The following is a 25837-nucleotide window of genomic DNA, read 5'->3' on the forward strand; positions in this document are numbered from 1 at the left end:
GCCCCCCACTCGCCCTCCGCCGGCCGGCTGGCGCGGCCATGGAGGTCTACATCCCGTCCTTTCGCTACGAGGAGAGTGACCTGGAGCGGGGATACACGGTAGGCGCGGGCCGCGGCGGGACAGGGCCCCGCGAGCCGGGCCTGCGGCGCTGCGCCCCGGGAGGCGCCCCCGGCCGCCGCCGCCCCTGCGCAGGGGTCGCCTCGCTCCCCTCCCCTCCCCCGGCCCGGAGGAAGGGCTGTGGCCTGCCGCGGTTGCCAAGGAAACGGGCGCCCCTCCCTGGCGCGGCGGCTGCGGGCGCCCCCCGGGCCCCCGGGTTCCATCCCTTCCTGCTCCCGGCCTGGGTGGGAGCGCCGGGCGCCCGGGGCTGGGGCGCGGCGCTCGCCCTTCTCCCCGCCGCCCTGTGGAGCCGGGATGGGCTTCGTTCGCTTCCAGCGCGGCTGCCCCCTTAGTCCGGACTGAAGTGGCTTCGCGGCAGGTTCACGCGAGCTTCCAAGTACTGTGCGTTCCTTCAGCTAGAAAACATGGCACTTTTTAAAAAATCATCATTTGTCGCTGTTTATTAGCCAGAGTAAACACATGTGTTGATTTGAGATGGTTTCCAAAGTTTGTTTTTTTCTTTTTTTCCAGTTATGCAGTGCCATGAAATGGCAAAATCGGTACTTACTGAGCACCTGTTTCATACACAGGACTGTGGTCACCCAGAAATGTGAAACTGGACCCCTGCTCTAAGAGTGAAGGGGAGGGCAGAGACCAGGGCGTGGGCATTTGGGGATAACAAGTTTATTAAGTGAACTGTTGGTGGTGATTTCACAATGAATTTAAACATTCTTACCTAGACAGTTATTGCTAGTGGGGGAGATGTCAGAGGGTGCGTAGACCTTGGAAGAATTTTCCAGTTGTTAAAGAATGGGTAGGGTTGGAGAGAGATTGTAAAGAGCAGTCTGTAAGGATTATTTTATTTACGGCCAATTCACAAACTTGCTAAACACCAGTTACATGAATTTGGCGGAGAAGTATTTTAACCCATCTCCCATCCTCTAAATATTATTGGTATTTGATGACAGTCTTTTGGGCCCTTGTGTTTTCATGGCAAGGACTAAATCACCCTGTCAAAGGAAGATTTAGAATTAAAAGCAGTGATCGGAAAAAAAAAAAAGTCCAGGAAGTATGTAGGTTTTTAGAATTCAGTAGACTCCTGGGTCCAAGCGTCCTGAGACAAGTACGTACTTAAAGTGCTTTCCATGGGGAGGAAACTGCAGGGAGAGGGGAGTTGTGCTGTATAGTGGCGGTTATTTATATAAATAATCCTTTCCAGTGCATTAACGTTTGGTTAAATATTCTATATCTTCTTTTTTAAAAAAATTGAACTTAAACTTGAATCCATTCAAGACTTTTTTTTTCTTGGAGGTTTTATCCAAGTCTCCTAAGCCTAAAACCTTGGGTTCGTTTTTCTAGGTATCTCACCTCTCTCATCAGCATCCTCAACACCCATGGAGGGCTTACCATTTTGGGGGCTTTCTTTTAGGATCTGAAGGTAAAAAGGCCAATTGTTAGGGGCCTTGGTTTTCAGAGAGAAGATGAAGTTGGTCTTAATAGTCCAAGCTAAAAGTTAATTACCTGCAGAAATAAGCTCTTTGAAATAGATCATAATTAAGGCTTATTGGCCATTATTGATTTTCTTCTACTGGAGGATCTGTGCTCTTTAAAAGTTTACTTAAAAAAAAAAATCCTGACTCATTTAAATTGGGAGTCACACTGTTAAAATACATTCTGAAGTGATCTTTTTCCTCTGTCAGTTTGTGAAGCAGTTAATACCTTTTCCCCCTGAGCAACTGATTTTATACTTGTACAGCAGTTGATTCATTCAACAAATATTAACTGAGCACCTGCTATAAATCTCTATTCTAGGTGCTGGGAATATAGCAGTGAATAATATTTCAGCTTAAAAAAAAACCCTAGAATTTAAAAGATATAATCTCAGTTTCCTAAATAAGAAACTGGTAAAATAATGTATACATTAGTAAAAAACAAAAAAACAAAAAAACAAAAAAAAAACACTATCTTTTTACTTTAGTGATTCTGTTTGTGTTTTAAATTTAAAAAGCATTACATCTCACTCTAACAAATTCAATGATAGGATGTTTAAAGTAGAAACAGATGGTTTCTCCTTTCTGCTTATAGTCTCATGCCCCCAGAGATAAAATGTAGGATATGGCTTAGAGATTTTTTTCCCTATACTGTGAAGACATATATTTTTTTCTTTTTTAAAGGAATAAATGGCAAGGTTCTACTACCACTGTCATCCTACAACTGTGGACATCTTTCACTGTTGACAGGGAGTGGTCTGCCTCCTCTTTCTAGCTGCTGGGGAAGGACTCCTCCACAGTGTGGCGCACCCTAATTTGTTTACCCGGCTCTCTGTTGATGGCCATTGACATTTTTTTCCAATTGTTAGCAACTATATCTATGTTAAAACGAGACATCATTGTCCATACTTTTTTATGGCAACTACTGAGATTTCTGTAGAACATTAACTAGAAGTGGTACTTCCAGGCCTTTTAAACTTTTATAGATAATGTACAATTGGTATTCAAAAAGTTTATACAAATTTATGCCCAAGGTACAAATTTATTTACTTTTAAAGAGTGAATTTTTGCCATTTAAGCATTTAAAGATTTGCTGTGGGCTTGCACTGTATTGGTGGGGATTTAAAGGAAAGAAAGATTTTGTTCCTGTCCTTAGGGATTCTGGGCCCATCCAGGAGTTAATCAGAGCAAGGCAGGGCAGGGTAGGGTACTTGGGGGGCCTGAGGGAGTGAGAGGTCAGTTCTGCTCTGCAGGGTGGCTGTGCTGGGGTGGGGGTTGGGGTGCTTAGGAATGCTGACTTTGAAATCTGGTTAGGTTTTTGCTAGGATTGTGAATTTTAGAAAGAGGAAATGTAGGGCAAAATGTCATCTCAGAAAAAAGGCATTTTAAAACTGAGGTACACCAAAAGGAGGAGGGCATTTCTAAATCAGTGTCCTTTACAAAGAAGTCGGAGAGGATATTGTAGCAAAATGCAATGAAGTCAAATGTTACTACTTCCTGGGAATTTATTCTCCTCTTCCCGCCCCCCATATGCCAATAGTTTACTTGTTTAATATCTGTTTCCCTGCTAGGCTGTGTACTCCCTGAGGCTAGGAATAGTGTTCATCTCCACTGTTGCACCTAGTACAGAGCCTATCACATAGTAAGAATTCAGTACATGTCTGTTGAATAAATAATGAGTGATTAAATCTTCATAAGAGGAGAAAATCAGAAGAGCAGTGATCTTGAGGCATGAAGCAGCTCAGCAGGTTATGTGGGGTCAGGCTGCAGACTGAAATTATGAGTAAGTAGCAGGGATTGTGCAAAGCGATTCCAGAGAGAGATGGGGAGAGACTAGGTCACTAGCCTTGAGAGCTATAAAGGGTATATGGACGTTAACTTCAGATAGGGTGAAGTTGTTGGAGAGTTTCAAAGAAGGAAATAACATGATTAGCTTTGCATTTAGAAAGATGACTATCTTAGTTCAGCCTTCTGGGTAGTTTATAAACGACAGAAATTTATATCTCACAGTTCTGGAGGCTGGGAAATCCAAGATCAAGGTGCTAGCAGACTGTGTCTGGTGAGGGCCCATTTCCTGGTTTATAGATGGTGCCTGCTTCTGTGTTTTCTCACATGGGAGAAGGGCTAAGATCCCCCTTGGACCTATTTTGTAAGGGGATTAATCCCATTTATGATGGCTCTGCCCTCATTACCTAATCACCTCCCACAAGGCCCTACCTTCTAATACCATTAGCTTGGGCTTAGAATTTCAACATAGGAATTTGAAGGAGACACAAATATTCAGACCATAGCAATGGCCCTGGAGCACTCATCATTTAAGAGACACTTGCAAATGATCGGGAAGGAGAGGATGAGGGCCTGAACTGAGGCTTTAGCATTGGGATGGAAAGGAAGGGATGACTATAAGAGTCTCCAGTACCTGGGGACCAAATGTAGAGCAGCAGGGTGACTCCTGTGGATGCAGGTAAGATAAGAACTGAAGCAGGGGAGATATTCATTCAGGCACCTACTGAGTTTTGGTGATGGATGCAGGCATTTGATTTTGGAGTTCAGGGTAGATAGAGGTCTTGGTTAGAAATATAGCTCTAAGGGGCCAGTCAGCATAAAGGATTGAAAAACAAAAACAAAAAAACACATGCAGAGTGAGGAAAGAGGGAGGGCCAAGTATAAAATCCTAGAATTTGCATGAGCAAAGATATCTGAGCACAGAATCCAGAAGGGGAAAGAAACCCAGGGGTAAGAGGCTGGAAAAAGAAAGGGTGGGAGATGCTTTACAAGAAAGAAAGTACCAGATGTGGCTGACTGATCTTGCAAGATGAGGATGGAGAACAGCCCAGTCCAAGACCTGAGAATACCAGGTCTCGGATGCCAGTTTAGGCTAGTATTTTCGATTTTAAGATACTTTGTAGGTAAAATCAACAAAACTAGAATTACTGCTTAGGTAACAGCACAAAAGTTTGAATGTATTAGATTTCAGTTTTCATAGCTGTAAATATCAAAGCAGAAATTAGACTTAAGTCCATTTTAACTGAATGTCTATGACTGACTACATGTGTTATGCTTGTACAGAAATGTCCTCTTGGGATCTGGAACCTATCGCCGATTTAGTTGTTACACACTTAAAATATATCATGCCCTTCAGTACGTAAGGCAGCTTTAGATATACATGTATACAGGATCATAATATTGTGATATGTGTAGGTTTAAAGTTTTTATGGATTAAAATACAAAAATTGAACAACATAACAAACCGCCATTTACCCATCACTCACCTTCGGTATTTTATAATTGTTATTAATATTTCGTTCGCCATCACTTATTCCCCACGTTTTTTTTTTTAATTCTGGAGTATTTTACCCGTAAATATTTCACTATGAATATCTGACAGTTAAAGGCTTTTTAAAGCTGTAACCAAAATGTAAATATTACCACAAAATTAGCAATACCCTAATATCCAATTCCCAGTTGTTTTTGTTGTTTTTTAATATAACTACAATGTAAACACTGCCTTGGAATTAACAATGATTTACATCTTATTGTTACTGTATTGCTATTTTATATTTGTGAGAATGAGGCTGGGAGGTTGAGGGTGTCTGGCTGGCTACTCGAAAGTGGCCCTCTTATCTCTGCGCTTTCATCCTCAGAGTAGCTTCTACCCGAAGACAAAATGGACAAAATTACAGCCTATTTAAAAGTTTTTACATACTGTAGCATCCAGAGGAAGAGAGGATATTTCTTCATAGGAAGGGTACTTTTTTACTCAGGAGTCATGAGCAAATAAGTCTCTCATCAGTCCCTAGTTGGTTTCTCAAACCATCCTACTGCCAGGGGAATTCAGAGGAATTCTATATGCCGATTTGCAGAGGCCAGGGTTATCTGAACCAGTCACCATGGAAGAAGGATAGGTTAACCAGATGGAGTTAAAATAGTTAGGAGGCACCTCTGGAGCTGGGAATGGGTCAGTCCGTTCCTGCCACCTAACCCCCAGGCACCACAGCGAGAGAAGGGCAGCAGGACATCAGTGAGACCGCAATGTCCACAACATCCTTCAGTCATCCCTTAGCAGCACATAGGATGAAGGTGGCCTTTGTGTAACAGGCATGTCGCTGGCACGGTGCCTCAAGTGTGGTAAGCTCATAGCAGAAGCCCACATTAAATATTTGTTGAATGATTAAATCAAGCATCTGTAAGATATGTTCCTTACCCCTAAGGACAAGCAATACAGCTTGAAAACATTCTTCTTGACCATTAACAAACTTAGAACAGTACATTCATTTAAAACTCAAAATAGGTACAAGAAGATTGAGTTTTGGAAATGTAGTGTTTAGGAATTTGGGGGCAGAATTAAATTTGTTTTCATTGAGCTAGAAATATGTTTTAATCTTTTAGTAGTTATTTCCAAATTTATGTATTCTTTTTAAAAAACTTTTAATTTTGAAATAATTTTAGGTTTGCAGAAAAGTTGGGAAGTTAGTACAGAGTTCCTGTGTACCCCTCACCCAGTTCCCCCCATTGTTAACGTACTATATTACCGTGGTACGTTTGTTGGAACAAGGAAGCTAACATTGGTTCATCACTATTAACTAAACTCTAGATTTTATTTGAAGTTCACCGACTTCTCTACTAATGTCCTTTTCTGTTCCAGGATCCAATCTGGGATACCACATTGCATTTACTTTAGTTCGCTTTGATCCGATTCTAAGTTTGTAGTCCAAATTGTGGCATACTGTGAGTCAAAAATGAGACAGATGTTATTATTATATTAACAGATGAACCTACACAGGTCACATTAAAGTTTGGTTATTTCAGATGCTTCCTGGGTGATTTTTGCCATGTGAGCTTATGTATAATATTTCACCAGGGTGTGATGGAAGCTCATGTTGCCTAGTGGTGAAAGGCACAGGCCGTGGTCTCATACTGTGTTCAAAGCCTGCCTCCAGCATTGATTGAGAGATCAAGCTACTTAACTCCTTTTGCCTTATTTTCCTTGTCTGTAGAAGAGGATAATCTGTAAAAGAGTACCTACCTTATAGGTCTGGTTTGAGAATTCAATGAGGTAATGTTTACAAAGGGCCAGGAATGTTCTACCTATGTTTGTGATTTATTATTATTTCAAGTAGGGACTGCTTTGAAGTTTATTTATTTTTTTAAAACTCTTTAATGTAAATTAATAATGTAAACAAAAGTCCAGGTGAAATATTTATGTTATAAAAAAAACCTCTATGCAAATAATTTGATGTACAGTACTTTAGAAACAATTATATATAAGCAACTGGTATTCTTACTACAACTTTCAAAATGTGTGCTCAATTAAGGTTCCATTTTGTAGCCTTATTTACTATCCATGCTTTTTTCCCTCGTGATCTTTCAGGCTAATACATTTACATAAATGGTTAGGATATAGTACAGAGGTCATGGAGATACTTCCAGTCTTCATTCTTTTCTGGGCCCCACTCTGCCCCTTCAGAACAAAGGAACTGTCAGGTTCATGCTTTGCATTCTTAAGCTGGTTTAGAATCATTTAGATTTTTAATGACATTTTCTGTTATTTTGTTTTTGTATGTGCCTTTACGGTGTTATTTTTTTATTGTTGTCTTATTCCCTCTTGCTCTTTTAAAACTGTTTATTATGGGAAATTTCAACTTATGCAGCAGTAGAGAGAATAATGACCCCTTTACTCAGATTTGAAAATTAAACTCATGACCCATGTCCTATTCTTTCCCACTACTCCTTGCATATCCTTCCACATTCCATTTTGAAGCAAATCTCAGACCTATCTGTAAATATTTTCAGATATTTATATTGTATATCTAAAAAACAGATTCCCCCTTTAAAATATTGCTACAATATCATTCACTTAAAAATGAGCAGTATCACAAATACCAGTCTAATTTTACATCAATTCATTATGAATTTGAGGATAGAGCATATTTGATATAGTTCAGTCCATTGCATTTACCATTTTTATGACTTTTTATGCCATTTTTGTTCATTTTCAAGTTTGGCCTTTTCAAGTTGGGTGCTATGCCCTTGACACACCTTAGTAGTCTTTGATAACTTCCTTGCTTTTTGTGTAACAAGATATTCCTGGTACTTCTTTTACATTCCCACTCCACACCTGGGATTAGCCATTTCTCTAAAGATCCCTGATTGCGTTTAGTGGGAACTGAGATTTAGAAACCACAATCTGGGCACAAGGCGTGGACTAGTTTGTGAAGGTTTCTAGATCTTTTCAGTGATCAAATCTAGGATTTTTTTTAAGAGAAAATACATGCTAATTTGAGGCTATCAGGATTTTTTTTCTTTTTTCAACCTTAAATATGAGATTCAGAAAATATTACTAAGTGTAGAGTTTATTCAAGTGCAAAGCTTGAGGACCACCGCTTGGTAAACACACACTCCAAATGAATGGGGTCAGCTGCAAATGAATAGGTAGCCAAGGTTTCAGTTATACAGGCAGAGCCTGAGAAGTTTTAGCAGAGTTACATTTACATACAGGACTAGTGCATACATTACAGGGATTTGATTGCTTACAGCTTACTACATTCCAAGGAAGATTACTTTATTACTCCTGAGGAGGGATAAAGATCTGAGGGGGATCTTATCTCAGGAGCTGCTTCATCTTCCCAATTATTTACAGAAAAAAAGTCAGAAGTTGCAGCTGCATGCCAGGTGACTCAGGCTGCATAGCCACATTTTTCTCAAGGTTCAGAATAATTTAAAGTTCCCAACAGCTTTAAGTTTGAATTCCTTAATTTCACACTCTCTTCAGTCTTCAACTGTGTGTTTTTTCTCCCACACTGAGAATCTTGGTTCTTGAGTTGCTGAAACTGATAGAATTTGAATATCGCATGATTAGCAATTTGCATTCCCTTATAAGCATAAACATGTCTTAATTACAATACCAGTACTACCATCAACAACATGATTACTGAATACAGCTTACAACTAAAAAAAAAAAAACAAGTTCTTTGATTCCTAGACCTAGTCCACTAGGGTGTACAATCAAATGACTGTGTTGTAGATTTGTTGGATTAGTTCTTCTCTGCTTATAACACCAACTGGCTACCCAGTCTCATTTTATTTTGTATTTTTAGGAATTTTTTTAAGAACTAATTTTGTTTTAGACTTGTGTAAGGTATATACATAATTCTAAATCAATTCCACCACATCAGGTTTGTCTGCTGAAATTCAGCTTCTGTTTATGTCCTCCTTGCTTGTTTCCCTCCCCTCTCATTGATTACCGTTATTAAAGAAAAAACAAAAAACATCGTGGCCGGACATGGTGGCTCACGCCTGTAATCCTAGCACTTTGGGAGGCCAAGACAGGAGGATCACTTGAGGCCAGGAGTGCAAGGGTACAGTGAGCTGTGATCACACCAGTGCACGCCAGCCTCCTGGGTGGCAGAATGAGACCCTGTCTTAAAAAAAAAATGATATGACACTGTCACCAGCACTCTACTGATAATGAGGAATTATTTTTTCTTCTGTGTATAGAAGAACTCACTGCTAGCAGATTAAGGGGTCAAAAGATGGAATGTAAAAATAATCAGTAAAGTGTTTCCTATGTAAAGAAAAAAGTTATGGGTTATCCTTCAGTTTAAAAAATACATTAAAAAATACTAATGTATTTGTAGCCCCCACTCCTTTCCTTAGATAAACAATAGTACACTAAAACATTTTCTTCTCCCTTGCTTTTTTATAACTCAACAATATATCCTGGAGATCCCTGCACAGAGGCATCCGTTGCAGAGGCAGCATGCCTTTCTGTACAGGCATACCTCGTAGACGTTGCCGCTTTGGTTCCAGACCCTGCAACAGAGTAAATGTAGCAATAAAGCAAGTCACGTGAATTTTTTGGTTTCCCAGTGCATATAAAAGTTATATTTATGCTAGGCTGTCGTCTGTTAAGTGTGTGATAGCATTAGGTCTAAAAAGCCCCAATGTATTTACCTTAATTTTAAAAATCCTCTATTGCTTAAAAAATGCTAATGATTATCTGAGGCTTCAGTGAGTCAGAATCTTTTTACCTGCCTCCATGTTGATGGCTACTGACTGATCAGGGTGGTGGTTGCTAAAGGTTAGGGTGGCTGCGACAATTTTTAAAAATAAGACAACAGTGAAGGTTTCTGCATCGATTGACTCTTCCTTCCACAAAAGATTTCTGTGTAACATGTGATGCTGTTAGATAGCGTTTTACCCATAGTAGAACTTCTTTCAAAATTGGAGTCAGTTCTCTCAAACCCTGCTGCTGCTTTATCAATTAATTCTATGTACTGGCCTAAATCTTTTGTTGGCATTTCAACAATGTTCACAGCATATTCACCGGAAGTAGATTCCATCTCAAGAAAACACTTTCTTTGTTCATCCATAAGAAGCAACTCCTCGCCTATTAAAAGTTTTATCCTGAGATTTCAGCCATTCAGTCATATCTGCAGGCTCCACTTCTAATTCTGGTTCTCTTGCTGTTTCCACCACATCTGCAGTGACTTCTTCCACTTAAGTTTTGGACCCCTCAAAGTCATCCATCAGGGCTGAGTCAACTTCTTCCAAACTCCTATCGATGTGGATGTTTTGACGACCTCCTGTGATTCACAAATGTTCTTAAAGGCATCTAGGATGATGAATCCCATCACTTCTCAGCCTTTTGGCTAAGATCATGTGTAGAATGGTGAATCCTTTCCAGATTTTCAATTTGCTTTGCCTAGATTCATCAGAGGAATCACTGTGTATGGCAGCTATATCCTTATAAAATGTATTTCCTAAATAATGAGACTTGAAATTGAAATGACTCCTTGATTCATGGGCTGCAGATGGATGTTGTTTTAACAGGCATGAAAGAATATTACTCTCCATCAGAGTTCTTGGGTGACCAGGTACATTGTCAATGAATAGTGATATTTTGAAAGAAATATTTTTTTCCTGAGCAGTAGGTCTCAACAGAAGGCTTAAAATATTGAGTAAACTATGTTGTAAACAGATGTGTTGTCATCTAGGCCTTGTTGTTCCATTTATACAGCACGGGCAGAGTGTTCTGTATTTAGCGTAATTCTTATGGACCCTGTAGATTTAGCATAATTGATAAGGGACCTAGGATCTTCAGAATGGTAGATGAGCATTGGCTTCAACTTAAGAGTCACCAGCTGCATTAGCCCCTCACAAGAGAATCTGTCTGTCCTTTGAAGCTCTGAAGCCAGGCATTGACTTCTCCCCTCCAGTTATGAAAGTCCTAGATGGCATCTTCTTTCGATAGAAGGCCTTGTCTACATTGCAAATCTGTTCAGTGAAGCTGCCTTCATCAGTTATCTTAGGTAGATCTTCTGGATAATTTCCTGCTGCTTCACCTTGCACTTTTCTGCTACGGAGATGGCTGCTTTCCTTAAACCTCATCAACCACCTTCTGCTAGCTTCCAACTTATTTTTCTGCAGCTTCCTCACCTCTCTCAGCCTTCATATAATTGTAGAGAGTTAAGGGCCTTTCTCTGAATTAGGCTTTGTCTTAAGAAAGTGTTGTGGCTGGTTTGATCTCTATCCAGATCACTAAAACCTTCTCCATATCAGTAATAAGGCTGTTTTGCTTTCTTATCATTCATGTTCACCAGAGTAGCACTTTACATTTCCTTCAAGAACTTTTTCTTTGCATTCACAACTTGGCTAACTGTTCGGTGTAAGAGGTCTAACTTTTGACCTGTCAGGCTTTCAACATGCCTTCCTCACTAAAGCTTAATCATTTCTAGGTTTTGATTTAAAGAGAGAGATGGTGTGACTCTTCCTTTTACTTGAACACTTAGAGGCCATTGTAGGGTAATTAAGTGCTTAATTTCTGTATTGTTGTATCTGAGGGAATAGGGAGGCTGGAGGAGAGGGAGAGATGGGGGAACAGCTCGTCAGTGGAGCAGTCAAAACACATACATTGGTCAAGCTCTCCTCTCGCGAGCATGCAGTTCGTGACTCCCTCAGACAATTACAGTAGTAACATCAGAGACCAGAGATCAACACGACAGATATAATAATAATGAAAATGTTTGAAATGTTGAGAAAATTGTCAAAATGTGACACAGAGACACAAAGTGAGCACATGCTGTTGGAAAAATGGTGCCAGTAGACTTGCTTGACTAGGATTGCCACAAAACTTCAATTTGTAAAAAATGCACTGTCTGCGAAGCACACTTGTTCTCCATGGTTTGGCTTCAGTAAATAGCCTTGTGTGTATGTCTTTTTGTATTTTTGTGAGTGTATCTGTAGAATAAATCCCTAGCAGTGGTTATTGGACCAAAGGTAAATGCATGTTTAAGTTTGCCAGCTATTGTTAAATTCCTGTCCATAGGGATTGTACTACTTTTGCATTACCATAGCGATTTATGAGTGTGCATGCTTACTCACAAGCTTGCCAGCTGAATGTGTTTTCAGGCTCTTGGATTTTTTTTGCCAGCCTGATAGGTAAGCAGTGGTATCTCAGTATAGTCTTTTTGTTGTTGCTTTTTAGTTATTTACGTATTTTTTGAGACAGTGTCTTACTCTGTGGCCCCAGGTAGAGTGCAGTGGTGTCATCCTAGCTCACAGCAACCTCAAGCTTCTGGGCCCAAGTGATCCTCCTGCCTCAACCTTCCGAGTAGCTGGGACTACAGGTGTGCACCACCACGCCCAGCTAATTTTTCTATTTTTTATAGCGACGGGGTTTCACTCTTGCTCAGGCTGATCTCCAACTTCCAGCTTCAAGCAATCCTCCCACCTGGGCCCCCCAAAGTGCTAGGATTACAGGTGTGAGCCACCTCGCCCAGCCCCAGTGTAGGTCTTAATGTCATTCATCACATCTTGAATTATGAATGAAGTTGAGCATCGTTTTATGTGGTTAAGAACCATTTTCATTTATCTTTCTGTGAATAAGATAGTTTATATATTATAAATAATAAATAATTTATTGCTTTATTAACATTAATTATGATTAAGAATATTATTTAATATTATAAATAGATAGAATTATTATTTTAAACTTTTCACTATTTCAGATAACCTTCTAATTACAATTACTCAGATTTTATTAAACCAGTATACAGTGATTCATAGTGAATCAAGACATCCCATTAAAAGGGAAGCATTCATTTCTTTCATTAACCACTCAAATATAATTTGATACCAGTCTGGGCAATATAGCAAGACCCTATCTCTACAAAAAATATGAAAAATTAGCTGGGTGTGGTGGCATGTGCCTGTAGTCCCAGCTACTCGGGAGGCTGAGGCAGGAGGATCGCTTGAGCCCAGGAGTTGGAGGCTGCAGTGAGCTATGATTGTGCAACTGCACTCTAGCCTAGGTGACAGAGTAAGAATGTATCTCTTAAAATAATAATAATAATAATTTTATCCTCATACATTTATGTACACAAGGAAGATCCATAAACAAAGAAAGTGAAAATAAAATACCCTCAAAAATATTTTATATGAGGCTAGACTAGTTAGCAAAAGTGGCTGTTTTATCCTGTTCCTAGAATATTTATTCATAAATTGAACTAGTGAAAGCATGCATTTCACAGTTGTTGAACTCCTGGCCTCAAGTGATCCTCCCCAGCTTGGCCTCCCAAAGTGCTAGGATTATAGGTGTAAATGGCCAAAAGCATGCATTTCTAAAGCAAGATTCCCACCATGAAGAGTTCTATATTTGAATCTAGCTTTCATTGAGGTTCTTGAGAGAAAAGATTAAACACAGGTCAGACCATGAGTTTGGGGTAATCTGATGATTTACTGACGATGTACTAAGCTTCATACTAAAAATTACATTTAGTACTGAGGTATTCCAGTCAGTTGTGAAGCCTAAGGGTTTTTGGTGGAGACATCTGTGTGCAGGAGTAACTTGCACACTCACACACTCCGGCTCTGTGAGTTGACTGTAGTACACAAAACCTCAGATAGCTGAAGGGAAACTTTTCCAAAATGTAAAGTTCTAGTTTGTGTACTAATCAGATATAAGAGGATCATTCTAACCCTAAAGTCTGCCCGGTAAGTTCGGAGTTGTCTGCTTTGAGATGATTGCAGATGAAATACAAGTATTATCATCTGTGAGCTATAAGGTAATAAAAACTGTAAGATACAGAAACTTTCAGAGAGTCACTAAATTTTTCAAAACATTTCTTTCTTGATTGTTCTGTATTCTAGGGAAACATAGAGCAATAGAGTAATAATGGTTCCTCTGGCAAAATGAAGGCAAATAGTTGGTTGAGGAAAATAGGCAAGCAAACAGGGACAAAGGGCTGTCTAACTTGTGTATATTTGTGAATTTGTGCTTTGAAAGTAGGCAGTGAGGTAATGCAGAAACAGTTGGTAGTCACTGTAGCTCCCTGAAGGCAAGGACCATGTCTGTTTTAATGCCCTCGATGTCTAAGAAGCATGCATGGATATCGTCAGCATTTGCACTTGAACGAATGAGTGGATGAGGTATCTGCTCACCTTGGAGGCACAGACTCGCCACTGATACGCGTCATGTACGAAAGTCCCCTACGCACTTCCCCGCTCGCTGTCCTCGCTCAGAGGCCGAGCTTGTCATCTTCGGCCCCCTGTGAACATTGAAAGACAGCTGACTCTGTTTTTTCCATTCATAGAACCAGATTAGCCCTGTAGGAGATGGAAGGGCATTCACGGGAGTGTATATTTCTAACAGTTTGAGAAGACTGAAAGAAAAATTTTTAAAAGCTGACTTATCTGTCATGCTAGGAAAATGTCACCTCATAGTAACTGACAGTTAATTTTAGTTTCACTCAGGTGGGGTCTTTGTACCACTTCCCCTTATGTTCCCAGTCTAATAAGTAATACAATTAATGATTTGGGAAAACTCTGAGAGGAGTTTTTTAATCGTCCAGACAACTTTAGAAGGAGCAGATAACCTTTCATATAGCTAAAGCCCTCTCAGATCCCATGTAATTTGCTGGCTAAATTCTGATTACTAGATTGGGCACATGTGAGACATGCTAGTGTCCCTTTCTAGAGCCTTTTATTTTCTTTTTTGAGGAGAGTAGGTAGGCATTTGAAATATGCGATTGTCCTCTCCTTATTGATTGTATTTTATTTCTTTTTAGAGACTAGGTCTCACTCCGTTGCTGGAGTTCAGTGGCGTGATCGTAGCCCACTGTAACCTCAAACTCCTGGGCTCAGATGATCCTCCTGCCTCAGCCTCCTGAGTAGCTGGGATTATAGGCATGTACCACCATGCCCAGCTAATTTTTAAATTTTTTTTAGAGATGGCCGTCTCACTGTGTTGCCCAGTCTGGTCTGGAACTCCTGGCCTCAAGTGATCCTGCTAGCTCATCCTCCCAAATTACTGGGATTACAAGCACAAGCCACTGCACTTGGCTCTTATTGATGTTATCATTCTCATTCTAAGGAAGAAACAATATGTGAATTAAGTCTCACCAACTACCTTTTCTTAGTTCTTTGAATTTAGATGTATTTAGGAATCTAGGGATCACTTTAGAAACTGTAAGCTCTCTCTTCTACACCCTCACCTTTCTCCATCTTGCTAATGGAAATCTGTTGTATTATTGAGATTACATAAGTGGGTAGAGCAAAAATTCATTGCTGTGATTATTTATTTTTTGCATCTCCACTCGTAAGCACTGTATTGGGATTGTGGGTGCAGGAGTAGCTGACATGGAAGCTTGTTCTGGAAGGGCGAGTGGAAGTTTGCCAGTTTGAGAAGGGGAAGGAGATCATTTCAGGTCCAAGGAAGGGCATGGGGAAGGCTAAGAAATATGGATAGTTGGCAAGAAAGAGTAGATGGTGGGAGTGGGACTGGAGTTTGAAGATTTAGGTTGAGTGGTTGCAGTGGGACTACGTAGCTTCCCAGCTAAAAGTATGGCCTGGAAGCATCTACAAGTAGAGAGGAGTTTTCTGTTTGTTTTTGTTTTTTAAGGGAGAGACATCAGAGTTGCAAATGACCAAAAAAAGAAAAAAGAAAAGATAGTCGATTTCACTGGTAATTAAAGTCATAGTAAAAACAGGGTTGTTTTTTTTTAATTTAATAGGCAAAATGAAAAAGATTGATAAAAACCAATACTGATGAGGATGGAGATGAAGGGAGACAGTTCTCTAACACACTGTTGATGGGATTGAAGGTTTGAAGATATGTTTTGGAGGTTGATTTGGCAATATTAATAAATAAGATATTTATTTATCCTTTGACCCAGCCTTCCCACTGTTTAGTCCATAGCCGCAAATGCACAAGGATTTCCATACAAATTGTTCATTGTAGCATTGTTTATAATATCTAGAGAAAATGGAAACAATCCATTTACTTATTTAACAAGTATTTATTGACTACCTGTTAAGTGACTGGCACTAACCTGCCTGCTGGGGATACAGCAGTAAACAAAACAATCAAAGTCTCTACCCTTAGGGAGCTGGAATTCTGGTTGAAGGTGGGAGGGCAGAAATCAACACGATAATTAAATTCTACGTAGTATCCCAGGTAGTAATGAGCACTATGGAGAAAAATAAACAAAGGAAGGGAGATAAAGGATGCTGGGGGGTCATCAGAGGAGCCCTCCCTGGAAGGTGACCTTGGAACTGAGACCTGAAGGAGGAAAAGGGGTGAGTCATGAGTCTATCAAGGGAAGGATGTTCTAGGCAGGGGGAACAGCATGTGCAATGGACATAAGGTGCGGGTGTGCTCAGTGTGTTTTAGGAATAGAAAGGAGTCCCGTGGGGTTGGGAATGGGGTAAGAGAATAGAGAGCAGTAGGAGGTGAGGTCGTACGTGGTGTGGAGGGGCCAATGGGAAGTGGAGTGGTGGGGTAGGGAGGGCAGCCAGTGGGTCTGGTGGGCGATGATAAGGCGTTGGCTTTCACGCTGAGAGATGGGAAGCAGAGGGGTGATGTGATTCAGTAAGTATTCATTGCCAGCTGTGCGCCAGGCACTGCTCTAGATGCTAAGGACACAGCATTGAAGAAAACAGATGAAAATCCCTGTCCTCATGGAGCTTACCTGTTGGTTACATGAGTTACGTTTTAAAAGGATCACTCTCATTTCGTTTTGGAGAATAGCCTGTAGGAAGGGTGGTGTAGGCAGAAAGCTCAGTTAGGAAGCTATTATAGTATCCCAAGTAATAAAAGATGATGATGGTTTAGAACAGTTCTGTAGGAGGAAGCGGTGGAAGATGGTTGGATTTTGGATAGATTTTGATGAGGTCACCAGTAGGATCCACTGATGGATTTGACGTAAGATGTGAGAAAAAGTGAGGAATGAGGGTGACCCCTAGGTTTTTAGCCTGAGCAAAGGAAAGAATGATGGTGCGGTTTACTGAGAAGTGGAAGAATGTAGAGCAGGTTTGGGGAACAAGGTCAGAAGTACCATTTTTGGACATGCTTTATTTGAAATGTTTCACCAAATATCCGGGTACTCTGTGGCTCAATCAAGTTGACACACACAATTAAACCATCACAGGTCCACCCCTTGTCAACTTGACACCCATACATGTCTCCCTAACCATACTTAATAACAGGTCACAATTCCACTTGACACAATACAACTAACCAGAATACAACCAAAAAACTACTAATCCCTTCCCCAGAAGAAAAGGTGGAGTGCTTGAGTGGTGCTTACTCTTCTCCTTGATAGCCCTCGTAACACATGATAAGGGGATAAAGGAGGGAAAAAAACGAAAGTTGCTTAATACACATACACACAAGCATATTCATAACAAAATAAGGAGGAAATAGAATAATGACAGTCTTCATTTCTGTGACTGGTTGTGTGGTCGTAGCTGGTATTTATAACTGCCTCCATCATTCCATATCCCCCCTGCTTTCAGGAAGCACCTTAGCTCATCATGTTTCTTTACCTGGTGGTTGACCCAGATTTTCATTCCTGAAGGGTTGGGGCCATTAGTAGTCCTGCGTGAATTGGGTTGCTTTAGTTTTTCATTGACTTTAGTCACAGGGGATCTCCTGTGTTCCAGACGTTTTCTTCCTTACCTCCGTGGTGGAGGAGTAGTCCAGCTTGCCCTTGGTAGTCCGGATCCGCCACCCCAGCGAGTACATAGCATAGCAATACACAGCACAATAACTCCCTTCTTTTCTTGTTGATTGAGACATGAGGAGTGTAAAATGGCCAGGCAATCGCCTTAGCTTCCATTTCAATGGAACTATTGTTGTGTCTCCTAGTGGAAGCATTCCTCTTTTTGGAACTAAGACCTCTAGGCCACCAGAGCATGAAGTCTTGGGGACAGGAAACAGAAATTCTGCTGGTGAATCACTAGGGGTGAGAGTGAACGGTGCCACTCCCATCTTCACCCATTGATTCCTGGCCCTGTCAGTCCTGGCCATGGGAGGAACAGCACCATGTATTGGAGATTGAGTCAGAGCATATACAGCCTTCTGGAGAACCTTGCCCAGCCCTGCAAGGGATAGCCACCTAGCTGGCACTGTCACTAGTCTTCAAAAGGCCATCCATCATGCATTAATCCAGCTGCTTCAGGATGCTGGGAAATTCACTGGTAAGACCAGTGAATTCACATGGGATACAAATATCTTCATGTTGTTTGTCTATTCGGATACCACATACCTCTTCCTCAAATTTATTTGTCACCAGTTTTCCAATCATATTCCTCCCAAGTCCCTGACCATCCAGCCACACCATTGCATGAGTAAGTGTATGCTCACAAATCTGGCCATTTCTCCTTCCAAGGAAAGTGCACAGCCAGGTGCATTGCCCGAAGTTCTGCCCACAGGGAGGATTTCCTCTCGCTGCTGTCCTTCAGGAATGTCCCAGAAAGGGGCTGTAGTGCTACAGCTGTCCACTTTGGGGGAGTGCTTGCAAATAAAGCAGGACCATCTGTAAACCAGGTCCTGGTCTTCTCTACCTCTGTGAAAGTGATCGTAGAGAGCTGCCCGTGAGGCCGGGAGGGAGAAGACAGTGCAGCAGGGGTGGGCACCAGGGGCATTTGGGCCTCTTCATGGAACTCACTTGTGCCTTCAGGACCTGCTTGGACTGATCTCATATATACCACTTCGGTCTGATAATGCAGAGCCGCTGTCCATGCTCAACTTTATAGCTTGATGGGTCAGATAACGCCCTGTTTGTGATGGCCGGCTCAGGTCACGTGGTAACTTGGTGGCCCATGATTAAGCATGCATTCTCTAAGGCCCAGTAGCCGGCTAAGAGCTGTTTCTGAAAAGGACAGTAGTTATCCACAGAGGATGGCAGGGCTTTGCTCCAAAATTCTAAGGACTGCATTGCAATTCACCTATAGCAACTTGCCAGAGGCTCCGAACAGCGTCCCATCTGCTACTGACACTTCCAGTACGATTGTAAGTGCTGGATCATGTGGCCTAAGCGGCCGAGCAGCTTGCACAGCAGTCTGGACCTGTTGCCGAACCTTCCCTTATTCTGGGCCCCACTCAAAACTAGCGGCTTTTCAAATCACTTGGTAAATGAGCTAACACACCCAATGTTTAGTCCTTCCTGCAGTTGGGAGGTTTTTCTTCAGTGCATACCTCTGGAAAGTTTGCATCCCAGTTTTTCTTTTCTTTTTTTTTTTTCCCCTTCACTTTAAATCAAAAGCTAGCATCCCAGTTGTTAAAATGTAAATATAGTTCAGGATAAAAGTTTACAGAAAAGGTCTGTTTTCCTTGTTTATTATCAGTGAACAATTAGATGTCATTGTCAGTAAAAAAATTGATGACTGCAGCTTCCAAACTATTGAGCCTGTGCTAATGAATGCAACAGTTGTTCATAATTTGGTGGTAAATGACCTTTAAATGTAGCTGTTCATGGAGGCTGTCCTTAGGGAACAATTTAACTTCCAAATGACACCCATGAGTACTTGTTATCATTTAAATATGCTTCCTTTTGTCAATAACAGAATAACAAATACTGGTTAGATTTCTGATGTTGATTCAGATACTAGGAAACCTGCTGAATAAATTAGTGTGCATTTGATTTATATTGACCAAAATTTTTTACATTGCTGTGTTACAGGTCAAGGTGACATGCATTTAAATGCGTTGTAGAGCAGAGGTCATGTTTGACTGACATGAATGCTTATGCTGGTTTTAATTAACTTTTAAATATTATCCTAAAATTCCTTCTTAAGTACCAATTATTAGGAACAAAGTTGAAATTAACTTAGGACATTAGTGGAGACCTTATTTTAAATGTCAATAATCTTGAGCTTTCCTATAAAAATTATTGGAATATATTATTGCTACATTTTATCTCATAATTTGTATGGAAATCAGATCTGCATTTTCCATCACCAACTCTGAATTCATTGTCTGTGGTTTTTCCATTGATAGTTTTGCAGAAATAATCTGAGATAGCATTCAGAAAAGCAAAGTAATGGACAAAGTCTTACCTAGTACAGGAAGTACTCTATGAAGCAAATGCATTTTCTTAGTGCTATGAGCTTTTTCACTGATGGTGCGCCTATGTGGAAGGAGGATTGAGTGCAGGGTGAGGATGTGGATTAATTTTGTCAGCCATTCATTAGTAGTCCAAAGTGATATATGCTTCAGGGAAGCTTTAATCAACACCTGATTTACTTTTTGAGAGAATATCTTCACCCCGAATGCTGCTTCTTTTGCATTTAAATATTGTTGGATAAAAAGCATTTTGTGACCAGTGCATTGGCCCATGTGCTGTAATCCCAGTGCGTTGGGAGGGTGAGGTGGGATATCACTTGAGCCCAGGAGTTTGAGACTAGCCTGGGTAACATAGTGAGACCCTGTCTCTACAAAAAATAGACAAGTTAGCTGAGTGTGGTGGTGCACCTGTAGTCCTAGCTACTTGGGAGGCTGAGGCAGGAGGATCACTTAAGCCCAGGAGTTCGAAGTTACAGTGAGCTATGATTACACCATTGCACTCCAGCGTAGGCAACAGAGTGAGACCCAGGCTCTAGAAGAAAAAGAAAGCATTTTACTTTCAGTTTAAAATATTTTTCATTTATGCCCCGCGTAAGAATGTTTATGCAATTCAAAAGTTTAGCATGGAAATGTATAAAGGTTTTCATTCTTTTCAACCATGAAGATCTTTGTTGTTCATCAAATGTGTCCTTTGGGAATTCAGGATAACCTTTTGAGCTTTGCATCTTTAGGAGTTGCATATAATCAAAAGGCAGCACAAAGCTCCTCTACTTCAAAACTTAACAGTATGAACTTTTATAGATGTAAACAGAGCTACCCTCCAGAGTAAAATGGACCTCAGCTCTGCCCTCATTTAGGGAACAGTGGCATTCCTGGGATGGCAGCTGAGTTTCAGCCACATTGTGGTTCCTTAGCCTGTAGCTTCGTGCCTCAGTTTAATGTGTCCAGAACAGCATTAATTCCATATTGTCCATGAGGGCAAAAGAAGTGACAGTGTTGAAAATGCTACTAAGATAGAAAAGGAAGTGGAGATAATAAAATGGAAAGTGGTAGTAGAATGACAAACTTTGCATGTGGAGTGAATCATCCAATAGTGGGAATGATTCTGAGGGACCGAAGAGAGAGTCATGCAGCGTTTCTCTTAAGTGGGCATGCATATGTGCAAGGAGTTGGGCCACGTGATTGACAAATGGAAAGACTTTTTGGGTGTCAGTACCAAGTTTGGGTACCTGACGCTAGGGGAGGAGGCAGGGAATTTGAGAGGAGGCTAGTCATTGGTGTGACAGTGCTGCTGGTGGACAGCGCACTGGAACACCGTCAAGAGAAGGGCTAGGTTTCTATGCACACCTCTAGGTGCTGAAACCACGGTGCTCATCCCTTCCCGCACACTGGCGTCACCTGGAGAACTTCACAAACTACTAATGTCTGGGTCCCACCCTCAGAGAATGTGATGGTTCTGGGATATGGATTGAGCCTGAGAATTTTTTTTTTTTCTGAGGAGAAGGAAAGAGAAGTTTATTACTTTGCCAGCAAAGGAGGAGGATGGAGACTACTGTCTGAAAAATGCTATCATCCTAAGAATAAGCAGAAATATAGAGCTTTTAAAGAGTGGGTTCTTAGCTTCAGGCAATTGCTGTTCAACTACAGTTGATGATTCTAATCATCCCATCTCCACTGAAGACAATCTTGTGACCTCCGCCCAGGACCCTCCCTCCACCAGGTCCAGGCTGAGCCATCTAAGCATCAGAATTTTTAAATGATTCTAATGAGCTGTCGAAGGTAAGAACTCCTGTGCTAAATATGTCCCTCAAGATGCTTGTGGAGATCATTAAGGCAGGTTACTTGCCCCAACACATCTTAATGAGGTAGATCAGTGTTTCTTGGAGAGCATTTGAAAATAGATTTTAAGGCTTTTGTCTCCAGAGATTATCATGTAACTGGAACTCCAGCTATGGTGCTATTTAACAGCTCTCCGGTGATTTTAATTTGTAGCTAAGCCTGCAAACTATGGGATAGGTGGCTTCCCTGTTTTGGAAGAGATGCCTATAGACTATATATTTAGCATGAAGGAGAAACATCAGCTTTCTTTTAAAGCTTTATAGGACTTGTTCATATTCTGATTCAGGAAATGTGCATCTAGGACTGGCTTATAAACCTAAGAAAAGCTTTTCTGACCTCAACCCATTTGAGGAACTACTGAGGAGTATCATTATTAAGCTCTGGAGCCAGGCAGACGTGGTTCCACATTCTAGCATTATGACCAGTTAGGGAACTTGTGCAAGTCATTTAACCTCCCTGAGCTTCATTTCCCTGAAATGCCTGTCTTGGTTTTCTCATACGGGTCAAGTGCAAGCACCAAGAACAAAGTAGGACCTCTCTCTGTGGGGCAGCCGTTGTTATTTCTAACACTTCTAGTGAAGCCTTTGCCAGTTGGAGTTAATATATCATCATATATTTCACCCCCCTTTCATCTAGTGTGAGAATTTATCTTGTTTCTCACCTTTGAATGATTCCATATTTAACTCACTGCTTTAAATGAAGTTTTTAAAAAAGCAGTATCAAAAGATCCTTGGAGTGCTTTTAAATTAGAGAATGACATCGGAAGTGTCCCACTCACTTCATATGTAAGAATGAATGAAAAACCGTGATTCTGTGGTTAAACAAGCAATTATTAACAGCTATTTACTGATCACAGAATACTTAGGTAAAATGCCAACTACCTTTCTGTACTTTAGGCTCCTAACAATATTCTCAGGAAAAACCCTTGTATTGATTTCTTTCTTTCTCCATTTACAAGAAGGTCTTTTTAGAAGAGGCCAGAGAGGTACCCCCCTCCCAGATACCAAAATCCACAGACGGCTCGAGTCTCTGATATAAAATGGCATAGTATTTGCATATAACCTACCTACAGCCTCCTGTATACTTTAAAACATCTCCGGATTACTTATAATACCAAATACAATGTAAATGCTATGTAAATAGTTGTTATACTCTATTGTTTAGGGAATAATGACCAAAAAAAGTCTGTACATGTTCAGAATTTTTGTTTCCTAATGTTTTCTGTCCACGGTTGCTTGAATCTGTGAATGTGGAACCCACAGATACTGAGGGCCAACTGTGCCTTAGTGTATGGCTCCGGCCTGCAGGTGGAATGGGGCCAGCTCCCACCCAGGCCGTTGCTGTGAGCTTTGCTCTGAGTGGAAGTAGGAATGTTGACTCCTGACTTCTCAGTGTTCAGGTTTAGCCAGGTTCAGATGAGGCCAGTTTCAACAAACATGATTTTAATCTAGAGTTTTGTTTTTGAGGCTGTTTTTGCAGTCAGGGTTTGCTCCCTCAGTGAGTTCTGGGTCTGGAAAGGTTCTGTGGAGCTCCTCTTTCTGTGGCCCAGAGAATTCTCAATGCCTGGGTGGGGACGCTGGCAGTCTGTTTATTGGAAGTTTAGCTCAGAGTGTACGTGCTATGCTGGGTGCTTGGTAGGGCCCGAAGAGAGGGCTGGCAGGGAGCAGGCAGAAGTGCCACGCCAGAGCTGTGAGAGGTGGCAGGGCATGAGCGCTGGGGGAAGGCACAGAGATGTCGGGTGTGAGGTACAATTTTTATCAGCCCTGGTGTTTACTTAGACGCATTTATACAACCGATGATTCTGGAAGGTGTGCGGTATACCAGGCGCTGTGCTGGGCTCTGGCCATCACTTTCAGGAGTTTTCTTTCTAAGACCCTCAAGAAATTCCAGAGCTCCCTCTCAAAGGGATTCTTCCTGTTTGTGACCACAGTATACACAAGAGCTGTAGTTAACTCACCTTGTGTTGCTCCATGGAGAGCTAACATATAAATACAGATACGTCAGCACGCTTCCATGTGAACACTGTTAACCTCAGTTTCCTTAACAGTGGTACCTAACTGCACAGGGTCATCGCCAGACTTAAATGAAATAGTGCATGTGAAATGTGCAAGGGGCTGCCTCAGACGGCAGTTCGCTCAGCAGGATTAGCTGCTGCTGTTGGGCCTGTCTCAGCCTCACAGCCTTGGCTGGGGCCTTCCCTGAAGGCCAGGTCCTAAACAGTCAAGAAAGCTCTGTGAAAGACAGCAAAGCAGCTGGGTCAGATAGCCTGAGAGAGGGGTGTCTAAACAGGTTTCCTCGTTTTCTGACTTACTGGCAAACCAGGGTGGGGGCGTTAGATAGGCGAGAGTGTTCAAGGACAGAGGAGAATTGATGTGCGGCCCTTGGTGCTGACCAGTGCGCGGCGTGTTTTCCTTGCTCTGATGCTGGGCCCCACGGCGTTAGAGCCAGCTTTGTGGCTCAGAAAGAAGCTAGGGTTATGTTTATTCTGTAAACTTGACCTTTTGGGGAGGGGTTCTGTGAGGAGTGAAGTAACAATGCAGTGAAAGAGTGAACTTTGGAACGATGAAGCCTGGACAGGCTCCTGGCCCTGCGCTTCCTAACCGTGTGGTGAATGGTAACCGGCGTGTGGATGCTCCGCGCCCTGGCTTCCTTCGACGGGAGTGACAGTAACTGCTTCATAGCCAGCAGGAGTTGTTGTAATCAAATGAAATAATAGGTGTCAAGGACTTAACGCATAATTGGTCCTATAATAGCTAGTGCTGGCATTTGTTTCTAAAAATTAAAATCTTTATCCTGGGTTTCTATAGCGAGGTCCCTGCTTAGACTGCTTAGACTTGTATGGGATTTCTGATCTGAGTACAGTAACCCCATAGACCCCTCTCCTCTTCCTTCACTTTACCTCTAAACAAAAACACAAATAATGCTTTTAAGTAAACATTTGGTAGAAATTCCAGGATGGCAAAGGGATTTGGGGTTCATGAGGTTGGATTAGAATTTCACCTGAGTTCATTTTATCCGTGAACTGTTTAGAATTGCTTCTTGTGCCCGGTAGAGACACTCTATTAAAATCGATTAATGATATAGTTTCAACAAATGAAAACTACGATGCCATGGAAAAAGATTATACAGAACTCCACAGAGCTCAAATATTAAGACTTCATTTTTATGGGGAAAACGCATGTAAGTCTTGTGGGTAGACCATGCAAATACGCACTTCTAAAGAAATCCTCTTTTAGTGTTTTGCCATCATTTGCGTGGGGCTCATGCGGTCTGGAAGGAGCGCGGCAGAGCAGAAGGTAGGCCAGACCTGGGTTCTCACCTCTTCACGCCCGCACACGCCTCAGGCTCCTCATTTGTATGGGGCAGTGCTACCACCGAACCTTGTCGGGATAAACGCGTGATGGAGATAATGAATGAAAAGCACCTAGTACAGTGCCAGGCATGTACTAACAAATAGTTACCATCATCCTGGGTCTAAAAAGCAGGAGGAGAATTGTAGGTGCTCTTCATTGTAAGCAGGACATGAAGAGCACTGATTTAACCTTTTCTTGTGCCAAATCTACCTTTGGCCTGGAGCATCCCCTTTTCCCACTCGGTGCTACCTGCTCCGGGGCCCAGACTCTTGGGATTTGCACTGCACAAGAGGAAAGTGCAAGCAGCTGAGCCTGCCCGGTCGATTGCACGTGGTGTCCATTCTGCTCTGGAGGGTGTAAAGGAGACTGTTGTGTTTCTGTGCTGAGAGTCCTTTTCTGCTGGGCAGAGTTTCTCTTGACTGGACCAAAGTGCTAAGAGCCCAGCAATGAGGATCCCACCTGCACCGGGGTCCCAAGGGCTCTGGCTTTGCTGTTGCCAGATTGGTCCTGGTGCGAGGGTCGTGCTAGTGCCTGATGGGGGAGTTCCCGGGCGTGCAAGGGATTTGGACGTCAGATGTGAAATGTGGGAATTTTCCTCCAAAAGAGTTTTCCAGAATTGTCATTAAGCACTGGCAAGGAACTTAAAACAGAAACTCAGTACTTAGCATGGTCCATGGTACAGTAAGTTTTGGTAATTTGAGGAAGTGTTTGTA

The 25837-nt window shown here is 41.6% G+C and overlaps 1 protein-coding gene across 1 annotated transcript in view; it reads left to right on the forward strand.

The window, feature by feature from the left end:
- Window positions 1-25837, forward strand: part of SNX24 (sorting nexin 24) — a 148985-nt gene continuing 123148 nt past the window's right edge. Inside the window, exon 1 of the mRNA XM_012664325.1 lies at window positions 1-98. Coding sequence (XP_012519779.1) covers window positions 39-98 — 60 coding nt within the window. The 5' untranslated portion in view covers window positions 1-38. The remainder of the gene's footprint in view (window positions 99-25837) is intronic.

Source organism: Propithecus coquereli, unplaced genomic scaffold, assembly GCF_000956105.1.
Source record: "Propithecus coquereli isolate 6110/MARCELLA unplaced genomic scaffold, Pcoq_1.0 Scaffold88, whole genome shotgun sequence".
NCBI lineage: Eukaryota > Metazoa > Chordata > Mammalia > Primates > Indriidae > Propithecus > Propithecus coquereli.